We start from the raw sequence: 20,145 nt of genomic DNA, 5'->3' as shown, positions 1-20,145 counted from the left end.
TAATTGTACTTTTTAAAAGATATATATATTTTGTTGTCATTTTTGTTTTCATCCCATTTTAAATGTTTTATCTCTTTGTTTTCAAATACTTTTGATCATGCAAAGCGCCTTGTGTATGAAATGCAGTATACAAATTTGCTTTGGTTTGTCAGTCCATATACAGTGGGTATGGAACATTTTCAGGCCCCCTTTGTCAATCTTTGTTGCAGCCAAAAATGATTTGTTCACTTTTAGCTCATTAATGTACACTGAGTACCCTGTATTGACAGCGGGAGATAACATTTTTTACATTTTTGCTGATTTATTAGAAAACAAGGTGATATGACAGCCATAAGTATTCAGACCCTTTGCTGTGACATATTTAACTCGGGTTCTCTCCATTTGTTCTAATCATCCTTGAAATGGTTTACACCTTCATTGGAGTCCAGCTCTGTTTGATTATACTGATTGTACTTGATTAGGAAACCCACACACCCGTCTATATATAAGACCTTACAGCTCACGATGCATGTCAGAGCAATGAGAATCATGGGGTCAAGGGAACGGCCTGAAACAGAATTAAGACAGACAAGCAAAATTAAGGCATCCTCTCCTTCCCATCATTCTCCATAATGGCTCCCATCAAGGCTGTGTGCTGAGCCCTCTTCTGTACGATCACCTCTGATTGTACACCCATCCACCCTTCCAATCACATCGTTACATTTGCAGATGACACAACTTCAGTTGTACTCACTCAAATCAGTCTCTGTGATGCTCTGGAAACAATCTTTTTTAATGCAAAGAAAACCAAAGCGCTTATATTGGACTTTAGGAAATACACAGCTGACCCATCACCTATATTCATCAATGGTGATTGTATGGAAATAAATCCACAGCTATAAATGTCTTGGGATTTATATTCCGGATGCCCGCTTTTGGCCTACAAATACCACAGCCGTTGTTAAGTATTCCCGGCAACCTATTAATGTCCTCGGGATTTTAAATAGAAACAACCTCTGCCTGAGACTTCTGGTAGCCTTTTACAGCTCTGCTTTTAAAAGCATTTTAACGTACACCATTATGTCATGGTATGTAGGCTGCTCTGTCGCGGACAAAAAAATAAAACAACAACACAGACAGTTAAAAGAACTGAAGAAAAAGTAATTGCCTTCTCTCTTCCAACGTTACAAGACATTGCCAACACCTGTTATCACACTAGAGTCAGGACCATCAGTACAGAGACTTCTCATCCCAGTCATCACCTTTTCAGTCTTCTGCTCTCAGGGAGGCGGTACAGGTCAATTATACACTAGATTCATCAACATTTTTTCCCCAAAAGCCATTCTTTCTGATTCACCCACATACTTTTCTTCAGTACATTACATATGCCAAGGAAAGGAATCTTATTTTATTTGAGACTTATTTTTATTTTATTTTTTAATGTCCCTTTCTACTGTGTTATCTGAACACAAAGATGATTGGACTTTATACATTTTTACTGGAGGACTTTTAAATGTCATTTTCTCTGTTTGCTACGGTTGCTGATTATTGAATGTTGTGTTTTTACGTGGAGGGGGGCATGTGCAATTTCGCTGTTTACATGCAATGATAATGACAATGTGATCTGGTGTGTTATGTGATAGAAGAGTCTCTTCTAGGATGAAGGGCAAAGTTTATAAAACAGTGGTGAGGCCAGCCATGCAGTACGGATTAGAGACTGTGGGACTGAAGAGACAACAAGAAGCAGAACTGTAGGTGGCAGAAATAAAGATGTTGAGGTTCTCGCTAGGAATGAGCAGGTTGGATAGGATTAGAAATGAGCTCATTAAAGGGACAGCCAAAGTTGGTTGTTTTCGGAGACAAGGTTTGAGAGAGTAGACTTCGGTTTTGTAGCAATTCGAATTATTCTGGTCACAGTTTACATTATTTTCCCAAAGACCCAAGCCTTTAAAAGACAGTGGGTTAGGTTTGTGCAAATGAAGAGAGCTCATTTTTCCAAACCGAGTCAGCATTTTGTCATATGCAGTGAACATTTTACCCCGGACTCTTTTACTGGTGGACTCATGTCTGAGATGGGTTTTAAATGTAAAAAACTGTTAAAACCTGGATCAGTGCCCATCATACAGCCTGTTCCGACACCTGAACAAATCGGTGTTGCTAAAGGAACCAAACACCAACTTGGATCAGTTGCTGAACCTGGACACGGTTCTACAAGCTCAGCCCCCCCATAGAAAGTACCAAAACTGCGAAGAGCTTTTGTTAAAAGACAAGTTGCAGAGGTATGTTGATCATTTTTTATTTCCTGAGAACTTTGAACACTGTTGACATGGTTGAAGGAAAGCAGCATATGTCATTCTTTGCGAAAAATATTTTATTCACGCAAATTGTTTGAGCGTTCTGAACTAGAAAAACAGGATAATATTCTGTACAAATGGCGGCACGGTGGAGCAGCTGGAAAGCGTTGGCCTCACAGTGCTGATGATCCGTGTTCAATCCCAGCCCTCCCTGTGTGGAGTTTGCATGTTCTCCCCATGCCTACATGGGTTTCCTCCCACATCCCCAAAACACGGAACATTAATTAGATACTCTAAATTACCCATTGGTGTGATTGTGAGTGCGGCTGTTTATCTCTGTGTGCCCTGCGATAGCTGACATAAAAATCCTGATACTGCTTCTCTATTTTCTGAAGAGGACAACCTCGGCCCAGGAAAAGACATCTCCCCCACGTCTCCCTACCATGGTCAGGCAACCGGAGCAGGAAACTGTTAACAGTATCATCTGACCTGTAGCTTCCAGCTGCGATACCTCTCAATTAAAAAAAAAAAGTTGCCCAAACTTTGGTCTCCAGATTGCGCCACCCCACACCCTCTCTGGCTGGCCAGACACAAGGGGGTAGGTAATACAGCACAGTACAGTACAGGATAGTATTCTTTGAGGATACTTGGCCCCCGTACTTTGTGGCCAGTCGTTTTTCCCCGATGTAGGAAAACAGGGACACAAAAATAAAGAAGTGGAGGGTGTTTGGATGATATTATTTTTTTTTTTCACTCCGATGTATCTAAACAAAAACCAAGAAAAGAGTCAAGTCATTTCTGGTTTGATAAGTGGAAAACAGGCACTTATCTGACCTTCTTCTCCGATTTATAATCACGGATTTTGACAGATATGACAATTTAACGGTGGAGATTTAAAAACAAAGCAAAACAAAACATTAGCATAACTTTCAGTCAAATCGGTAAATGCGTTCAGAGAGAAGTGTCCGAAAATGAATGCAATACTAAGTAATAATATTATATATATATATATATATATATATATATATATATATATATATATATAATATTGTAATAATAATGAGAATTTAGCGGCAGGGGCAGAACGTCTTCCGGGTCGAGACAAAGCCGGATCAAGAAAGTTTGATGAATATAATTATGACGGTATTTCTAAAAGACTCAAACGTCTTGAAAATTGGTTGGGATTGAGCAAGTTAATTTGACTTAATGGAAACGTTGACCTCCCCAACATGGCTACCACACAATTACGCTTGTTAGCCGGACTGCTACAGCACGAAGGTGCGACTCAATGACACTACACAGAAACCCCTTTGGGGTGGTAATTCGTGTTCAACTTCTGGTCAGGGCAAAACATTGCTTTGGTTGGCAACCTTACACATTGCACATTGCGAAACATAATAACAACGAATTTAATTCGAATAAGTTATTTTTCATCTTTTTTGGTGTCAATATGGTTAATTCGTGTTGCGCTGTTTGCTGTCAAAACTGCAGGCGGTCGCAAAGAAGTAACTTTTCATCGGTAAGTGTGTTTCAGTTTAACCTTTGTAAGTAATTATTATAATTATGAATGTGGAAATATATCGTTACAGTGCAGGTTAATATTTTTGGAGTGTTAGATCTAGGTGTATAAGAGGCTTCTATCGTTGATCATTTATTTCAGTTTCACAGTTTCGTCACAATTATTTTGCATTACAGTCACTGATATTTCAGTACCACAGCCATATATCACAGCCTGATCACAATTCTTGAACATTCCAAACACAGTATTTAGATTTATCGTATCGTTTCCCATCACGATGTGTGTTTATCATGCCCATTGACCATGGCGGCTTCCATAAAATGCAGCGTGGGCAATCTAATTTTCATTTTACGTAATTGGTGCGACGACTCCAGTATGTTTGCTGTCATGAAAGGTGCTATTCTACTTCTGCTACTACTATTACTACTAAAAATAGGCATAATAAAATTTGCCAGAAAATATATATATATATTCTATACTGTTACTCTAGCTACTATTACTATAAAATAAGCCAAAAATGTATATATTTTTTCTGGCGAATTTTAGTATTAGTATTAGTATTAGCAGTAGGAGCAGCAGTGGTAGTATAGCACCTTGCATGACAGCAAACACAACTCAAAGTGCAGCAGCATTAATGCGTTTAGGCCTGTGATAATCATATTATCCATTGTTTTGGAATAGTGCGGATAATCAATATTATTTCCTTTCAGCCACCGAAGGAGGCGCACTCGAGGTAAAAGCGAGGGACTTTGCAGGGACCAATCAAATGGCATGGGGGCGCGGTTTTCCCCTGATCATCCTAGGAAAAGAAAACTCGCATACGCCCATGAAATAACGTTTCCCTAACCGGAAATGTGATTCCGTGCTACATCTATATTCGCCATGTTCAAAAACAGCCAATCTTTATTGCGGGTTCTGGATTTGCTAAGCAACGAAGTTTAAATAAAGAACCCGAAGGTTTTAATATCTCAAGGTAAAGACAACCCCTGAAATAGAGCTTCGTGTCCGTTGCTTTTGGCCGGTTTTGTCGCCGTGTAACCTGCCTTCTCCCCACGGCCTTAATCAATGTTGTCTTGTTAGCATCCGTAGCTAGTTTTCGCGTATTCTGAGGAAACGTGACTTTACCAGTTAATAAAACTGAACTCTAATTTTTTCATGTTGTAGCAGCTGCAAAATGGTAATTCATGCAAGTCCTTTCACTTGCTCACAACGTAGACATGGACATAAAACTTTGTTTTAACCATATAACATAATTTTGTCCATAGCAAGGAGTGATGAACCTTCCTGTTCAGACAAACAAAATGATTGAGCTCCCAAACTACAGCGCCCAGCTGATGCAGCAACTGTGGGCCCTACAAAAGGAGGGCCACTTTTGTGACTGCACTGTTCTGGTGGGAGAAGACCCTCACCGTGCACATAAACTGGTGCTGGCTGCTTCCAGCATGCTTTTCAGGTATTGGGATTGGGGTATGTGTGTACTACTTACACAATTAAGTATTCCGACGATAAAGTTGTTTTTTTTTCCATTTGTCTAAAGACTTGTGTGAAATCCACTATTTAGTTTCTATGGTACACCCATAACCAAAGCACAGCAAGCTTTGTATGATTTTTATATTTTCATATTCAAGCAGTCTTAATGTCCAAGTTAAACAGTAACCTTTTTTTTTTTTTTTTAATTGCTCATGTGCAGTGGAACCTCGGGTGATGGATTTAGTTTGGTCCTCGACCCTGTTCTCAACTGAAACCACAAAATGATGTAATGTTTCCTGTCGAAATGATGGAAATGCAATTAATCCGTTCCTGCCACAATTCGATGTTATATTTACATTATGTTGATCATTATGTGTGAAAAATAAATGTTTAGTTGGGAAATAGGTAAAAACATCATTTCTGATGATGAAATTACAGTGAGTTCACTTTCAAGTGTTTTTATAATGTACACGTACGACAAACACCAGACAATCGGTTTTAAAGGATTATCCTATAAGCAGTCACTCACATTTGACGAGCGCGATCACGCTCGCGCGCCTCCGTACTCCAAATCTGCACAGTCGAGCACGCAAAATCACGCGCGAAAAATTTGTTGTGAGTAAAAAAATAGAGATTGAAAGACCTTACTTATTTTGTGTAGTCTTGACAATTCACGTGTTTATTTCATAAACATTGTTAACTAAACAAGCCTGCTCCAATACAATCAGTATTCACCTGGAAACAGGAAATGCAAGTTTACCGTACTGAGCATGTACGAAAGTTCGTCCGAAAGCGCGTGTTCAGAGCTGCTTCACGTACTGCGACCGCATTTACGTCGAAAGTCATCAACATAATGAGCCGTGTCAAAGGAAAGTCAGTTAACCAGGGGTACTCATTGCGTTGATCGCGAGGGAGTGTGACGGCTTGCCAAAAGCCGCAAAAGACACCTCGTCGCTTGATTCAACTGTGGCCAATACGTTGAGCGCACACACATAATGGCACGTTCTAGCAAGCCGGCCTCCTATTTACGGCAGCCCCGCGATGCGTGCCCTCCCTCCCACAACAGTACATTAAGATTGCTGACAGGAATGTTTGTTCCAATGTATCGCCAGCTTGTTGCCACTAACGCCAATAATGTTGAACTTAACTTTCTTCAAAACATTGTGGGTATAGACTGTTAATTTTTATTCCTTGACAGGCCAGTGCATTTAACTTTTTCAGATAAAGTTCGTCAGATCAAGAATTTTTATTGATGAAAATTTTAAATACCATTTTATATATCATGTTCTACTAATATCAGTTGAAATTGGAAATGATCATTTTTTTCACTTTTGTTTTCAATTTCATGTATTTGTTTATTTTATTTTTAATTTACAGTTATGTTATATTAGTCCAGTAAGTTATTTTAAGGTCTTAAGATTCCATCCCTAATCACACCCACAACTTTATCTGCGGGAATGAATGTTGGACCACACCCGTAACTATATCTGGGAGCATGACTGACCACATTCGCACATTTTTCAAACGTGAGTGACTGTATAAGAGTGTCCATGGGTATGAGTTGTATCATGAATGTATTTGTCCTGATCCAAGGGTCAGAAATGGGTCGTGCCCAACAATCTTAAAAAAATGAACTCGTTCAAAATTATGACCAAAACTCTTCATATGTGTGGGGAAGTCATGACACGGAAACTTGTGAGGTGTAACGAAATGGAAAGCAAGCATCCCATATTGACAAACTTGGAAATGACTGTAAATGAAATAAAACATGTTACTAGGTGTTTTCCCCACATAGAAGTATCAAGGCTGATTTATACATGAACAGGCAGCGACAGCGCTGACATCACTGTGGCTTTCCTGCATGCAGTTTGCTTTAATACTTGCATGCAACTGATGTGCTTTTTCAAAATGTGCTGCACTTCTTCAAGTCAGGTGTCGCATCGGCTGTTACAGTAATCCCTCATTTTCCACTGTTAAGAAAAAGGTTCAAGCATGTGATTTTTTTCCATTCATAGGCAGAATTCTGTCTTTTTAAATTGCATAGATAAAAATGTCCCGTTTTTCTGCTATATTCCGACTGTAACCCATACCAGAATCCACATTCGTTCATTTTACGATCGTCCTTTTGCAGGCGCAGTGGAAAGTTTGATATGTGTCTGTTGATTGGTCAAATGTGTTTTTCCTGACCATTAAAAATGCTTGTGGTATACGAGGCAGTTTATGGCGCCATTTGCAAGTGAACACAATGGCGGTGCTTGAGAGGAAAGACTCCTCTCAAGTGAAAGAAATTGATAGATATGTCAAAAATAAGTTCCAATGGGATTGGATGGAACGAGAAATCATCAATAAAGTTGGAAAGAAGGAAGTTACCACTTTAAGTGACTTCATTCGCAAAATCGATTCACCTGGTAAAGCATTGTGCATGTGGTGTCAGGATACTATTGACTACGGATCAAGAGGTTTCAAGGCATTGGAGGTTCATGCGAAACAACAAAACAGGTCAACAACTGAAAGCAAGGAAAACAAACTTTTCCATAGTTGGTATATTTGGATGTCAACCCAAGGCCAACAAACCTTACAGACTTCATCCCTTGTTTACGTCCACTACAACCAGTATTGAGAGGCAAGATCCACCAAAATAACCAACCCCAGTTGCAGTCAGGGTAGTTAATAATGAGGTGAGAGTTCAGAAGCAATTACTTAAAAATGTCTGTATTATTTCCTGATAATGTTAATAATTATCGTCAAATTCACATGTTTCAATCATTTACAAAAGCAGGAAATGAAAATGTTTTTGAATGGATGCGATATATGCACTATGAAAGCACGCTAGCATGCCATGATGTAAATCTGAATTCAATTTAGTTTCACTTCGGGGGGTTGTCTGTGGGTTCACACTGAGTCCCGCCAGGTGTCCAGTGGGTGGCCCACCCTGAGTCCTGTTGGATTAATTGGATATAAAGTTCTCATATTTGCTCTTCGTTGTTTTCATGGTTCATTGCTTAATGTGATGCAAACAAGAGGCCCACTGGGTGCCATGGAATCACCAGACAGTGATGCAGAAGACAACATGAAGACTGACGATCTCGAGAAGATGGTGAATACATCGCAAAGAGTCAAATGGATTATTTTTGTCACGGTTGCTTTGTTTGACACATTTGCTTTGTTGTGTTGCGGACTTCACTGAGGAATAAAAAAGTGGAGACATGGAGCCGTGATTAGAATGGGTTGGAGATTGTGAAAGAGACACATCCCATGTTCTCCTTGCGAGCAAGAAGTTCCTCTTGTCTTGCTTCCTTGAGAAATTGTACTTTAAATGTCCTGGGTTGCATGAGCCTGGCTATCACCGGACGTGTCACTGACCATGTCCCTGACTAAGCGATCCCTGATTAGCCAAATGTCTGCGTAAGCGTGACATTAATGTGGTCCTTCAAGCCGGATCCCAAGCTGCCTTAGGATTCCAGTCGGTATTTTGTAAGGAAAAACCTAGGGACACACTGCACTGTAAAGATTGGAAATATGTTGAAAAAATTAAATTTGACACAAAACTAATATTTATATAAATGGATATTCAACACAATTTCATTGGTCAGTTTACATGGACTATTTTTGTCACGGTTGCTTGTTTGACACATTTGCTTTGTTGTGTTGCGGACCTCACTGAGGAATAAAAAAGTGGAGACATGGAGATGTGATTAGAACGGGTTCGAAATTGTGAAAGAGACACATCCCACGTTCTCCTTGCGAGCAAGAAGTTCCTCTTGTCTTGCTTCCTTGAGAAAATGTACATTAAATGTCGTAGGTTGCATGAGGCTGGCTATCACCGGATGCCTTCACCGGACATGTCACTGACCATGTCCCTGACTAAGCGATCCCTGATTAGCCAAATTTCTGCATAAGCATGACATTAATTTGGTCCTTCAAGCCAGATCCCAAGCTGCCTTAGGATTTCAGCCGGTATTTTGTAAGGAAAAACCTAGGGACACACTGCACTGTAAAGATTGGAAATATGTTGAAAAAATTAAATCTGACACGAAACTAATATTTATATAAATGGATATCCAACACAATTTCATTGGTCAGTTAACAGTGTTTACCAAGCAAGGTTCCAGGTTATCTGAAATTGTTCAACACTGGTCAATAATGGCAAAATGCCAAGTCGGTAAACTGGAAAAGGTGCCCTAATGTACCATGTGCAAAAATGCAACATGGGTCAACAGAGGCCTAGTCAGAAAATAGCGACCTTGCTAGAGTATATAATAAAATAAGTAATAAAAAAGAGCTATATAGAATATTGGATGAAAATAGCACGAGATAAAGAAGAGAAAGTTGGGAGAGGAAAAATAAATGTTTCATTGTAAAGATGATGACGGGACAGGACTGACATCATGAGAACAAAGGAAAGTTGAAAATTAAGAACAAAGAGAGGTGAGTGCACGATCCTCTCTAACCCAACTGCCTTTTTTACAATATGACATGACATCAAAAAATAACGATGAACTGAGATGGACTGGACTTGGACAAAACTTTTAAGGGGAGTGTGCCGACTGTACCTCAGGACATACAAAATAACCTACCTTGCGTGCCTGACCCTGACACTTTAATTCCCTCAGACCAGATGCAATAATATTCACCGAAATAGATACAAGTAATGCATTTTTCTCAACCCCAGTGAGTAAAGAATGACAAATTTGGTTTGCATTTACATTTGGAGTCTAAATTTCAACTCCATGGGTAGGAAACGTGAAAGACGGTGGCTCTTTTAAAAGCATCTGGCTGAGGATGGGCACAAAGCAAAAAGCCCAAATTTTCCAAGAACAGCTTAAACTTTTTACAAGCTCTAAAGATAAACAAATTCACAAATTTATGTCATTTTTGGGACAGACAAATTAATTCTGATTTTGGGGACCAAGTTAGCCAAATTAACGGCTTCATTACACAATGATGCAAGAGGAAGACTTACAAATGACCTCATTGTTGAAATAGAGGGCCGAAGCAGAAAAAACATTTTGCAACCTAAAGCAAGCATTCGTGACAAGCACGGTCTTGGTTTTGCCATATTGTGATAAGATTTTTTTTTATCAAATGAGCAATTTCAAAGGTCACTTTGTGACTTCATAGAAATAAGTGCACTAACTGTTGTTCCACCTACTACTCAACATGACATTTCTATCACACATGTTGTGATAGAAAGATCTACAACTCTTAATCCAGCAAATGTTGCCATTTCCGGAAGATGGAACAAAACATGATTGTAAAGAATTGGCAAAGGATAGTCTTGGCATGCCCACGGAAGGCTCAGAACATTGTGCTTTTTCCAAGGTTAGTATGAAACCCAAGGTAGTTTTTATGGTGGTGGGAAAAAAAAATCATAATTTTTTCATAAACTGGTTTGTTCCTAAACAGAAGCTCCACTGTACAGTACATTTAGGTGTTGTATTAAATTTTGAAGTTTGTTGTTCATTTATTTCGGATGTTACAGTGCGTTGTGAAAGTATTGCCCCCCCCCCCCCTGAACTTTTTAACCTTTTGCCACATTTCAGGCTTCAAACATAAAGATATAACATTTCCATTTTTTGTCAAGAATCAACAAGTGGGACACAATCATGAAGTGGAACAAAATTTATTGGATATTTTATAGTTTTTTTTTTTTAACGAATACAAAACTGAAAAGTGGGGTGTGCAATATTATTCGGCCCCTTTACTCTAAGTGCAGCAAACTCACTCCAGAAGTTTAGTAAGGATCTCTGAATTAGCCAATGTTGACTGATGATTATAATAGAATCCACCTGTATGTAATCAAGTCTTCATATAAATGCACCTGCTCTGTCCACCATGGAAGACACCAGGCAGGTCCGAGATACTGTTTTGGAGAAGTTTAAAGCCGGATTTGGATACAAAAAGATTTCCCGAGCTTTAAACAACTCGGAAGGAGTACTCTGCAAGCAATCATAGTGAAATGGAAGGAGTATCAGACCACTGCAAATCTACCTCTAAACCTTCACCTCGAACAAGGAGAAAACTGATAAGAGATGCAGCCAAGAGGCCCATTATCACTCTCGATGAACTGCAGAAATCTACAGCTGAGGTGGGAGAGTCTGTCCATAGGACAACAATCAGTCATACACTGCACAAATCTGGCCTTTATGGAAGAGTGGCAAGAAGAAAGCCATTTCTCAAAGATATCCGTAAGAAGTCTCGTTTAAAGTTTATCACAAGCCACCTGGGCAACACACCAAACGTGGAAGAAGGTGCTCTAGTCAGATGAAACCAAAATCAGACTTTTTGGCCACAATGCAAAACGATATGCTTGGCGTAAAAGCAACACAGCTCATCACCCTGAACACACCATCCCCACTCTCAAACATGGTGGTGGCAGCCTCATGGTTTGGGCCTGCTTTTCTTCAGCAGGGACAGGGGAGATGGTTAGAATTGATGGGGAGATGAATTGAGCCAAATACAGGACCATTCTGTAAGAAAACCTGTTGTAAAAGAGACTGGGACGGAGGTTTATCTTCTAACAAGAAAACGATCCAAATCTACAATGGAATGGTTCACAAATAAATGTATTCAGGTGTTAGAATGGCTAAGTTAAAGTCCAGACCTTAATCCAATCGACAATCTGTGGGCAGAGCTGAAGACAGCTATTCACAAACGCTCTCCATCCAACTTTACTGAGCTCAAACTGTTTTGCAAGTAAGAATGGGCTAGAATTTCAGTCTCTCGTGCAAAACTGATAGAGACATACCCCAAGCGACTTGCGGCTGTAATTGCAGCAAACGGTGGTGCGACAAAGTATTAATGCAAGGGGGCCGAATAATATTGCACACCCCACTTTTCACATTTTTATTTGTTAAAAAAGTTGAAAGTATCCAATCAATTTTGTTCCACTTCACAATTGCATCCCACTTGTTGATTCTTGACAAAAAAAATGTTTTATGTCGTTATGTTTAAAGCCTGAAATATGGGGAAAGGTTGAAAAGTTCAAGGGGGCCGAATACTTTCACAAGGCACTGTAATTGAATTATGTGCAATGGAAGTTTTTAATGTATATGAGCAGTATTAATATTGAAACTGCATAATTTTATAGTGGCCTTTAATATTAAACATCCTTTTGTGGGTGAGGAATAAAACCTATGCCTCGTTTTTGATTAACACCAAGGCCTACTATGCTCCTGTATTTTAATGTTGGTTATGATGATGCTCCATGAAGAGCTAAGGATTTTTTGCAGGTGAGACTTGTTCTAAAAAGTTTGAGAACCACTGGTCTATATAAAAATTATATGAGATGATTAGCAAAAGTTTGTTATCACTGAAAAGAAACTATCTCTTTAGGTCACTGCTGGATCTTTCGGATACTGTCTCCATCGATACCACTTTGGTTTCCTCGCAGGAGTTCAGCTGTCTTCTGGACATGGTCTATACAGGCAAGCTACCTTTGGGAAAACATAATGTCAGCCGCATCATCGCCGCTGCAGACAGCCTGCAGATGTTTGATGTAGCTGTGAGCTTTAAAAATGTCCTCACCAACATTATTAACCAGCAGTCCCCAGCCTCCCCCTCCTCTACGAAGGTTCCAATCCTCACCCCAGCCAACAAACTTCCCAGCCCAGATCCTGAAGTTTCACTTGCTTCATCCACTAAAGACAACTCAGCTCAAGGTGGGCTACATATGGAGGGTACATCACGGGAAACATGCGAAGATGGAAATGATAATGTAAAGGGACCTCTATGTAAAAGAGTCTGTCCAGAGTTTTCCGAGTCCTCAGGTCAGTTTTTATTGCTAGCATCCCCAAAAATGTTTTTGTTTTTAGAAACTTACTGTATTCAAGATATAAATATACAGTGAAAAAAAATATAGGTATGGTGTATGTATAGCTATGCACCACAGCCATCGGCCTAAACCAGGGGTCGGCAACCCGCAGCTCCGGAGCTGCATGTGGCTCTTTAATCCTTAACTTCTGGCTCTGTGTGGCTTGGGAGAATAAATTGTCAAATTTTATAACTTCTTTCTTCAAACCTTGTGCAAATTCTGTGATCATCTTTTGATGTGTCAGCAGGCAGATTTGACAGCTGGCATGCGCAAAAAGCCCAGCGATTCTAAAACTGCGCAATATCTGAACATTTTTTTTTTTTTTTTTTTTTTTTTTTTTTTTTTTACTGTTCATTTGTTTAATTGTAGTTGTCAGGCTGAGGAGAGGCGAAAGGACGACATTGAGATGAGACGTAGGGCAAAGGTAGAGGTGGCCAAGGCTAACAAGCGGTATATGACGACATGTACACCAGGTTGGACAGAAAAGAAGGAGAAAGGGATCTCTACAGGTTGGCTAGACAGAGGGATAGAGATGGGAAGGATGTGCCGAAGGTTAGGGTGATTAAGGATAGAGATGGAAATGTGTTGACTGGTGCCGGTAGTGTGCTAAATAGATGGAAAGAATACTTTGAGAAGTTGATTAATGAAGAAAATGAGAGAGAAGGAAGAGTAGAAGAGGCAAGTGTGAAGGACAAAGAAGTGGCAATGATTAGTAAAGAGGAAGTCAGAAAGGCACTACAAAGGATGGAAAATGGAAAGGCAGTTGGTCCTGATGACATACCGGTGGAGGTATGGAAACAATTTGAAGAATGGCTGTGGAGTTTTAGACCAACTTTTTCAACAGAATACTAGCGGGCGAAAATATGCTTGAAGAATGGAGGAAAAGTGTACTAGTTCCCATTTTTAAGAACAAAAGTGATGTTCAGAGCTGTGGGAATTATAGAGGAATAAAGTTCATGAGCCACACAATGAAGTTATGGGAAAGAGTAGTGGAGGCTAGACTCAGGACAGAAGTAAGTATCTGCGAGCAACAGTATGGTTTCATGCCTAGAAAGAGTACCACAGATCCATTATTTGCCTTTAGGATGCTACTGGAAAAGTACAGAAAAGGTCAGAAGGAGCTACATTGTGTCTTTGTTTATCTAGAGAAAGCGAATGACCAGAGTACCAAGAGAGGAACTGTGGTACTTCATGCGTATGTTTGGTGTGGCAGAGAAATATGTTAGAATAGTACAGGACATGTATGAGGGCAGCAGAATAATGGTGAGGTGTGCCTTAGATGTGACTGAAGAATTTAAGGTGGAGGTGGGACTGTATCAGGCATCAGCTCTGAGCCCCTTCCTGTTTGCAGTGGTAATGGATAGGCTGACAGACGAGGTTAGACTAGAATCCCCTTGGATCATTATGTTTGGAGATGATATTGTGATTTGCAGGGAGCAGGTGGGGGAACAATTGGAAAAAGGAAGAGGAATGAAGATTAGCCGAAGTAAACCAGAATATATGTGCGTGAATGAGAGGGGTGGAGTGTGAGGCTACTGGGAGAAGAGATACCACGGGTGGACATCTTCAAATATTTAGGGTCAACAATCCAGAGCAATGGTGAGTGTGGAAAGGAAGTGAAGAAACAGGTTCAAGCAGGTTGGAACAGCTGGCGCAAGGTTTCTGGTGTGTTATGTTACAGAATAGTCTCTGCAAGGATGAAGGGCAAAGTTTATAAAACAGTGGTGAGGCTGGCCATGATGTACGGATAAGAGACGGTGGCACTGAAGAAACATCACGAAGCAGAACTGGATATAGCAAAAATGAAGTTGTTGAGGTTCTCGCTCAGAGTGAGCAGGTTGGATCGGATTAGAAAATTGAATGTTTTGGAGACAAGGTTAGAGAGAGCAGACTTAGGTTTGGACGATGGTTTGGACATGTTCAGAGGCTAGAGAGTGAGTACATTGGTAGAAGGGTGCTGAGGATGGAGCTGCCAGGCAAAAGAGCAAGAGGAAGACCAAAGAGAAGGTTGATGGATGTGGTGAGGGAAGACATAAGGGCAGTTGGGGTTAGAGAGAAAGGTGCAGGAGATAGGCTAAGACGGAAAAAGATGACACGCCATGGCGACCCCTAATGGGACAAGTTGAAAGGAAAAGAAGAAGTAGTTGTAAGTTGTAAGATTATTGTGATCTTGAAATATTAAAAATAATATATATATTTATAAATAAAATAAGCATCAACTTCTCAGACGCCGAAAAGCCTCACAGAAGGCAATTTACCAAGATGAAAGTGACTTCCTACAGCCCTGATTTGCAGATACTGTGTGCGGAGGCTCAGAAGCAGAAGTCACATTTAACCAAGTAAAATAAATATTCAGGCAGTTATTTTGCAAATATTCATTTTCATTGTTCAGTGAAATAGTGCTTTTTTCCATTGTATTGTAATGACCTCGGCAATGGGCAATGAGGAACAGTAGTCAGCGCTAGGTTTTTAAGTTGCGTTTTTTAATTAACACTCTGGCAGCACACCGGACTCTCCAATATCCAAGTAATTTGGCCTTTGTCATCTTCAGTTGGGTGGTGCAAAATCACAAGTCGCTCGGTGATACTTGCGCTCCCCGTACTGCCGTACTCCGCCCCCCTGTACACTCAAAGGAATACACTCATTAATACAGATATTATAGTATTTTTAAATTCACTTCAAGGCTCTGCTACACATTATGAAAGCCCAGGGAATGATGGCTCACGGCATTTTTGTTAGTTAGATCAATAATTTAAGTTCAGCTTTTTAATTGATTTAAGAGACCTTTAACACTCCAAACCTTTTGTAGTTCAAGATATGTTCGTTTAATGAGTAAAATGTAATTTCTGAAAAATTGACTACATTTCATAAGCAACAGACTATTTTACAAGTGTAAAGTAAGTGTAATTCTTTTGAGGGTGTATGTACAAACACCAAAAAATATGTAGGCTAACATCTTCATTTCACATGTCGAAAAGTGTTTGCGGCTCCCACTTTCGTCTTTGCCATAATGACTCTTTGAGTGTTAAATGTTGCCGACCCCTGGCCTTTACAGAAAACAGTCAGAGAGAAACCAAAGTGTATTTTTAAATATTACCCTAGTTAAGATTCCTTGTTTTTCTATCTGTACTCAGGGTCCAAAGAAAACAAAGCCTCAAAAAGTGGAGTAGAGGAAGCTAATGCAACAGTCGCAAAGACTACACCTGTTTTTTTGGAGCTTGCTTCTCAGCTGACCGAGCAACTTTGCGGCATGCCAGATGTTGTTCAGCTGTTTAGCCAATCAGCTCACAGCTGTCTGGATGAGCAGGAGAGACAGGTATCTGTCTTCACCTATCCTCCTTTAGATCATACTGGAGTTAATTGTGCATAACAGGTCAAATATTATAGATGTGGAGAGTACATGAGCTCTAGTGCTAAAACAAAAAATGACATTGGGTAGGATTTGAAATAAAAAATATTCATGGCTGCTCCCTTGTTCTTAAGTGAAGTCCTTTCTTGATTTTGTCATCTTCGGTCAGGAAGGGGCAAAATCAGGACAAAAACAGCCCAATTATGTGTGAATTGGGGGTTAGTAAGTAGTGTACACGACATCCGTTCAGTCACGGCTGTGGCCTACTAAACAACGTACAAAAAACAAAACGTTCGTCTCCCGTGTTCTGTATATTTGTAAAAAAGGATGAAACCATTTCTGAAATTCAGAAAATCTAATGGTTTTATTTTTACGATAAAGTATGTATTTCAGAATCATCTTTATTCGCTACGTATGTCGGAAATATACACGGAATTTTTCAGTTGTTGGAGCCGCTCTAGTACGACATATGTGACGACAAGTTATGTATTTTGTATTTCACATTGCAACTGCTTATTAATGTATGAATGAATGAACGAATTACTTATATTTCAGACAGAGAGATCTATATAGACAGGTAAATATGCGGCAGTGGGTAATCTGTTGAAATGTGACTACATTTGGATTTTTCGCAAAATCATGGACCCGCTTACATTACTTTTTTTTTTTTTTTTTTTGCCTATTGCGGACATCCCTGCTATACCACGCAAATGTGCGGCTCATAGCAATTGCTTTTAATGGGTTTTGTAGTACATTCAGTGCAGCGAGGACAGTAAAACTTACTAAATACCATGAGCAAACTCATGAAGTTATTGTCGGCCACAGCTCACACACAGAATCAAACGCCACCTTCTGAATGCGCTGGAGCTGTTTAATGCTCTTTTTGGGGAGTCCAGTCAGAAGACCATTGCAATAATCAAATCTACTTGAGATAAAAGCAAGGATGAGCTTCTTGGTCAGCTTGAAACATGCAAGCTTTCACTGTTGCTCAGGTTTGAGGATAGCTGGATCGTAGCATGCGTGACAAAAGAGAAGATGATGCGCTGCATTTTACCTTGCACTCGGCATTCGGCGAAAACTAGAGGATAAAGCACAAATATTTAAAGTATGCGTGGGCTTGTTTCATCCAGTTTAAGGGGAAATCCAGTGCTTTGCATGAACAGTGTATCCAATAGGTCATGTAATATGTACCCGGGTCACATGACATACGTGCGCAGATGTGACGTGTACCGTGCTGCAACAAAGGCTCGATTACATGGGACACCATTTATGCCCAGCGCCGCTTTCTCGTATTTATCCTCATCTGATGAAGATATAGCAGTATCGGTTGATCGGGACAACGGAGGAATACTTCCATATAGATTTGAACCTGTGGCTGTAATTAATCTTGAATATTCGGATGGTTCTTCGGGTGGAATGACGCGGAGTCTGACTACTCGGAGGCTTACACGCAACATAAGTGCGTAAACAAAGGCCCCCGGGAGCTCCGGGCCAGCAGCCGCGGATGGGTTTCTGGACGGGAATGACGCGAGTTTGACGAGCGAGCTCCGGCGGTGGAGGCCGTTAGCCACAGACACCGAAGCTAGGCTAAAGGTCTCCGCCGCCACCGAAGCTTGGCTGAAGGCCTCCCCGGATGCCGAAGCTCGGCTAAAGGCCTCCCCGGATGTCGAAGCTCGGCTCGCGGCCCGCCGCCAGGGCTCGCGGCCCGCCTGAGTAGCCAGACTCCGTGTCATTCTGCCCAAAAAACCATCCGAATATTCAACATTAATTACAGGCACAAGTTCAAATCTGTATGGAAGTATTCCTCCGTCTTCCTGATTAACCGATCCTCATTTCTTCATCAGATGAGGATAAATACGAGAAATCGGCGCTGGGCATAAATGGTGTCCCATATAATCAAGCCTTAGTTGCGGATTGGTACACGTCACATCCGCGCACGTAGGTCATGTGACTCGCGAAAATGGCAGCGTCACTGAAAATTTGTAATTGTCTAAAATCTTCTCAAAACACTATTAAATGAGAGAGTATTTAACATCTTCTTTTCAATTCATGCATTTCAATCATTTACAAAAACAAGAAATTAAAATGTTTTTGAATCCATACGATATACACATTATGAAAGCATGCTTGCGCGCCTTGATGCAAATCTGAATTCAGTCTACTTTCACTTCTAGTAGTTTAATTAGTTGAATTTGTATTTGAATTTGTAATTTTTGGGAGTAAAGGTATGCACCTAAATAATGAATGATCATATCGTGTACATTTTGAAATCAGAATAGCATTTATTTATAGATGTACTAGATATATTTCATTCATAATACAATTTGTAAAACTTGCATGTTAAAATTGGTGATCATCCTTTGATCATGTTTGTAGCCCCCAGACCCTTGGCTATTTAACGTTTTTTTTTTTTTTTTCCATTCAGTCAAACCAAATGCCTGATAAAAGTGTTCCCAAATTGGAGTCCATTCCTCCCACTGGATCCCTAAAAGGACAAAAGTGCCCGTGGTGTTATCACTTCTTGGGCGCCACGGAGGAAACTTTCACTGGGGCACAATGCTGAGGTGGTATTGTAACTACATAATCAAAAAACGTTATCGCTTAAAAAAAAATTTAAAAAGTTATCACGAACAAAACACTAAGCTACAGTAAATATGCGAAACAGGCAAAACAAGGAAATGGGTGGGACAAGGGAAGTTACTTGGTGAGGCTTCGAAGATGTGCAGCTAATCTGCTCACGGGATGAAGCCACTCTTGCTCTCGTTGGTTGATGTCACACAAGGGAACCATTCACACGCCTTGTATCTACATGTCATTACGCAATATGCTGATCTACCTGTATTTTTTTTCTTTTGATTAATAAAAACCCGTGATGCACTGAAGTCTCAAAAACTGAAGCGCAAAGTCACAAGGATACCCTGTATAGCTTTTTATGTATTATATATTTGTGTAACCTGTTGTCAAGAAGTATTGGTCTTAATTATTCAATAAACAATTTAACACTCTTTAGCTTAAGAAACCTTTGTGTAAGAAAGATTTTCCTGTACTAAATATATGTGCATGAAGCTTTTGTGCATAGTGGGGTCTATCAACAACATTAGACATACTCACCAAAGCTTTCAAAATAAGCATCTTACTCGTCTCCACTCTGAAAAAGAAGGTCCATAGCAGCTAAATGTGATTCATCATGGTAGACTCATTATTGACAACTTGGTCTAGTTTCTCCTGCTCCGGTGGGTCATGCTATGCATCATGCACAGTGGTGAAGTTCAACAGTGATGATAGTGCAGCATCTTGCCCTCTCTTCAGCTACAAACTGCAGCAGCTCTTCCACCATCTCTGGGAACTGTTTCCCCACATCTCAAAGCTCTTTCTTGTGCTTTTTCCTTGATGATTTTCTCTTTCGTCTACCTCCACAGCCATTTTGAACTGCCGCCCTGCTTCACAGTTTCCAGTTTCTTTAGCAGCGGTGATTTCTTTTAAAAGTGGCTGCTTAACCAGCCTTTTTAGTCGACTGAATTCAATCAGTTGATGTTAAAACATACACAGGGATCTGTTACATTAGCAACAAAATATTACGCTAAACATTATAACATGGCAAACTGCCACAAGCAGATCAGGAATCTCAGATTAGCGATACACATCCATCCATCCAGGTTCTACCGCTTTTACGGGTCAGTAGCTTTAGCAGGAATGCCCAGACTACCCTTTCCCCAGACAC

At 40.2% G+C, this 20,145-nt stretch overlaps 1 protein-coding gene across 10 annotated transcripts in view; it reads left to right on the top strand.

Moving 5' to 3' along the window:
* Nucleotides 1-3,448: 3,448 nt before the first annotated feature.
* zbtb40 (zinc finger and BTB domain containing 40) overlaps nucleotides 3,449-20,145 on the top strand; it is a 60,018-nt gene continuing 43,321 nt past the window's right edge. For 5 of the 10 annotated variants that reach the window (XM_061833166.1, XM_061833165.1, XM_061833167.1 and 2 more), the window contains exons 1-4: nucleotides 3,558-3,792; nucleotides 5,058-5,245; nucleotides 12,598-13,031; nucleotides 16,210-16,391. In XM_061833166.1, coding sequence (XP_061689150.1) covers nucleotides 3,562-3,792; nucleotides 5,058-5,245; nucleotides 12,598-13,031; nucleotides 16,210-16,391 — 1,035 coding nt within the window. In that variant the 5' untranslated portion in view covers nucleotides 3,558-3,561. The other 5 variants (XM_061833171.1, XM_061833168.1, XM_061833172.1 and 2 more) reach the window with 5 other exon arrangements.

This window comes from Syngnathoides biaculeatus, chromosome 10 (genome assembly GCF_019802595.1).
Source record: "Syngnathoides biaculeatus isolate LvHL_M chromosome 10, ASM1980259v1, whole genome shotgun sequence".
Taxonomy (NCBI): Eukaryota; Metazoa; Chordata; class Actinopteri; order Syngnathiformes; family Syngnathidae; genus Syngnathoides; species Syngnathoides biaculeatus.
The sequence above is the reverse complement of the archived record's forward strand: the minus strand, read 5'-3'. Positions and strand labels throughout refer to the sequence as shown.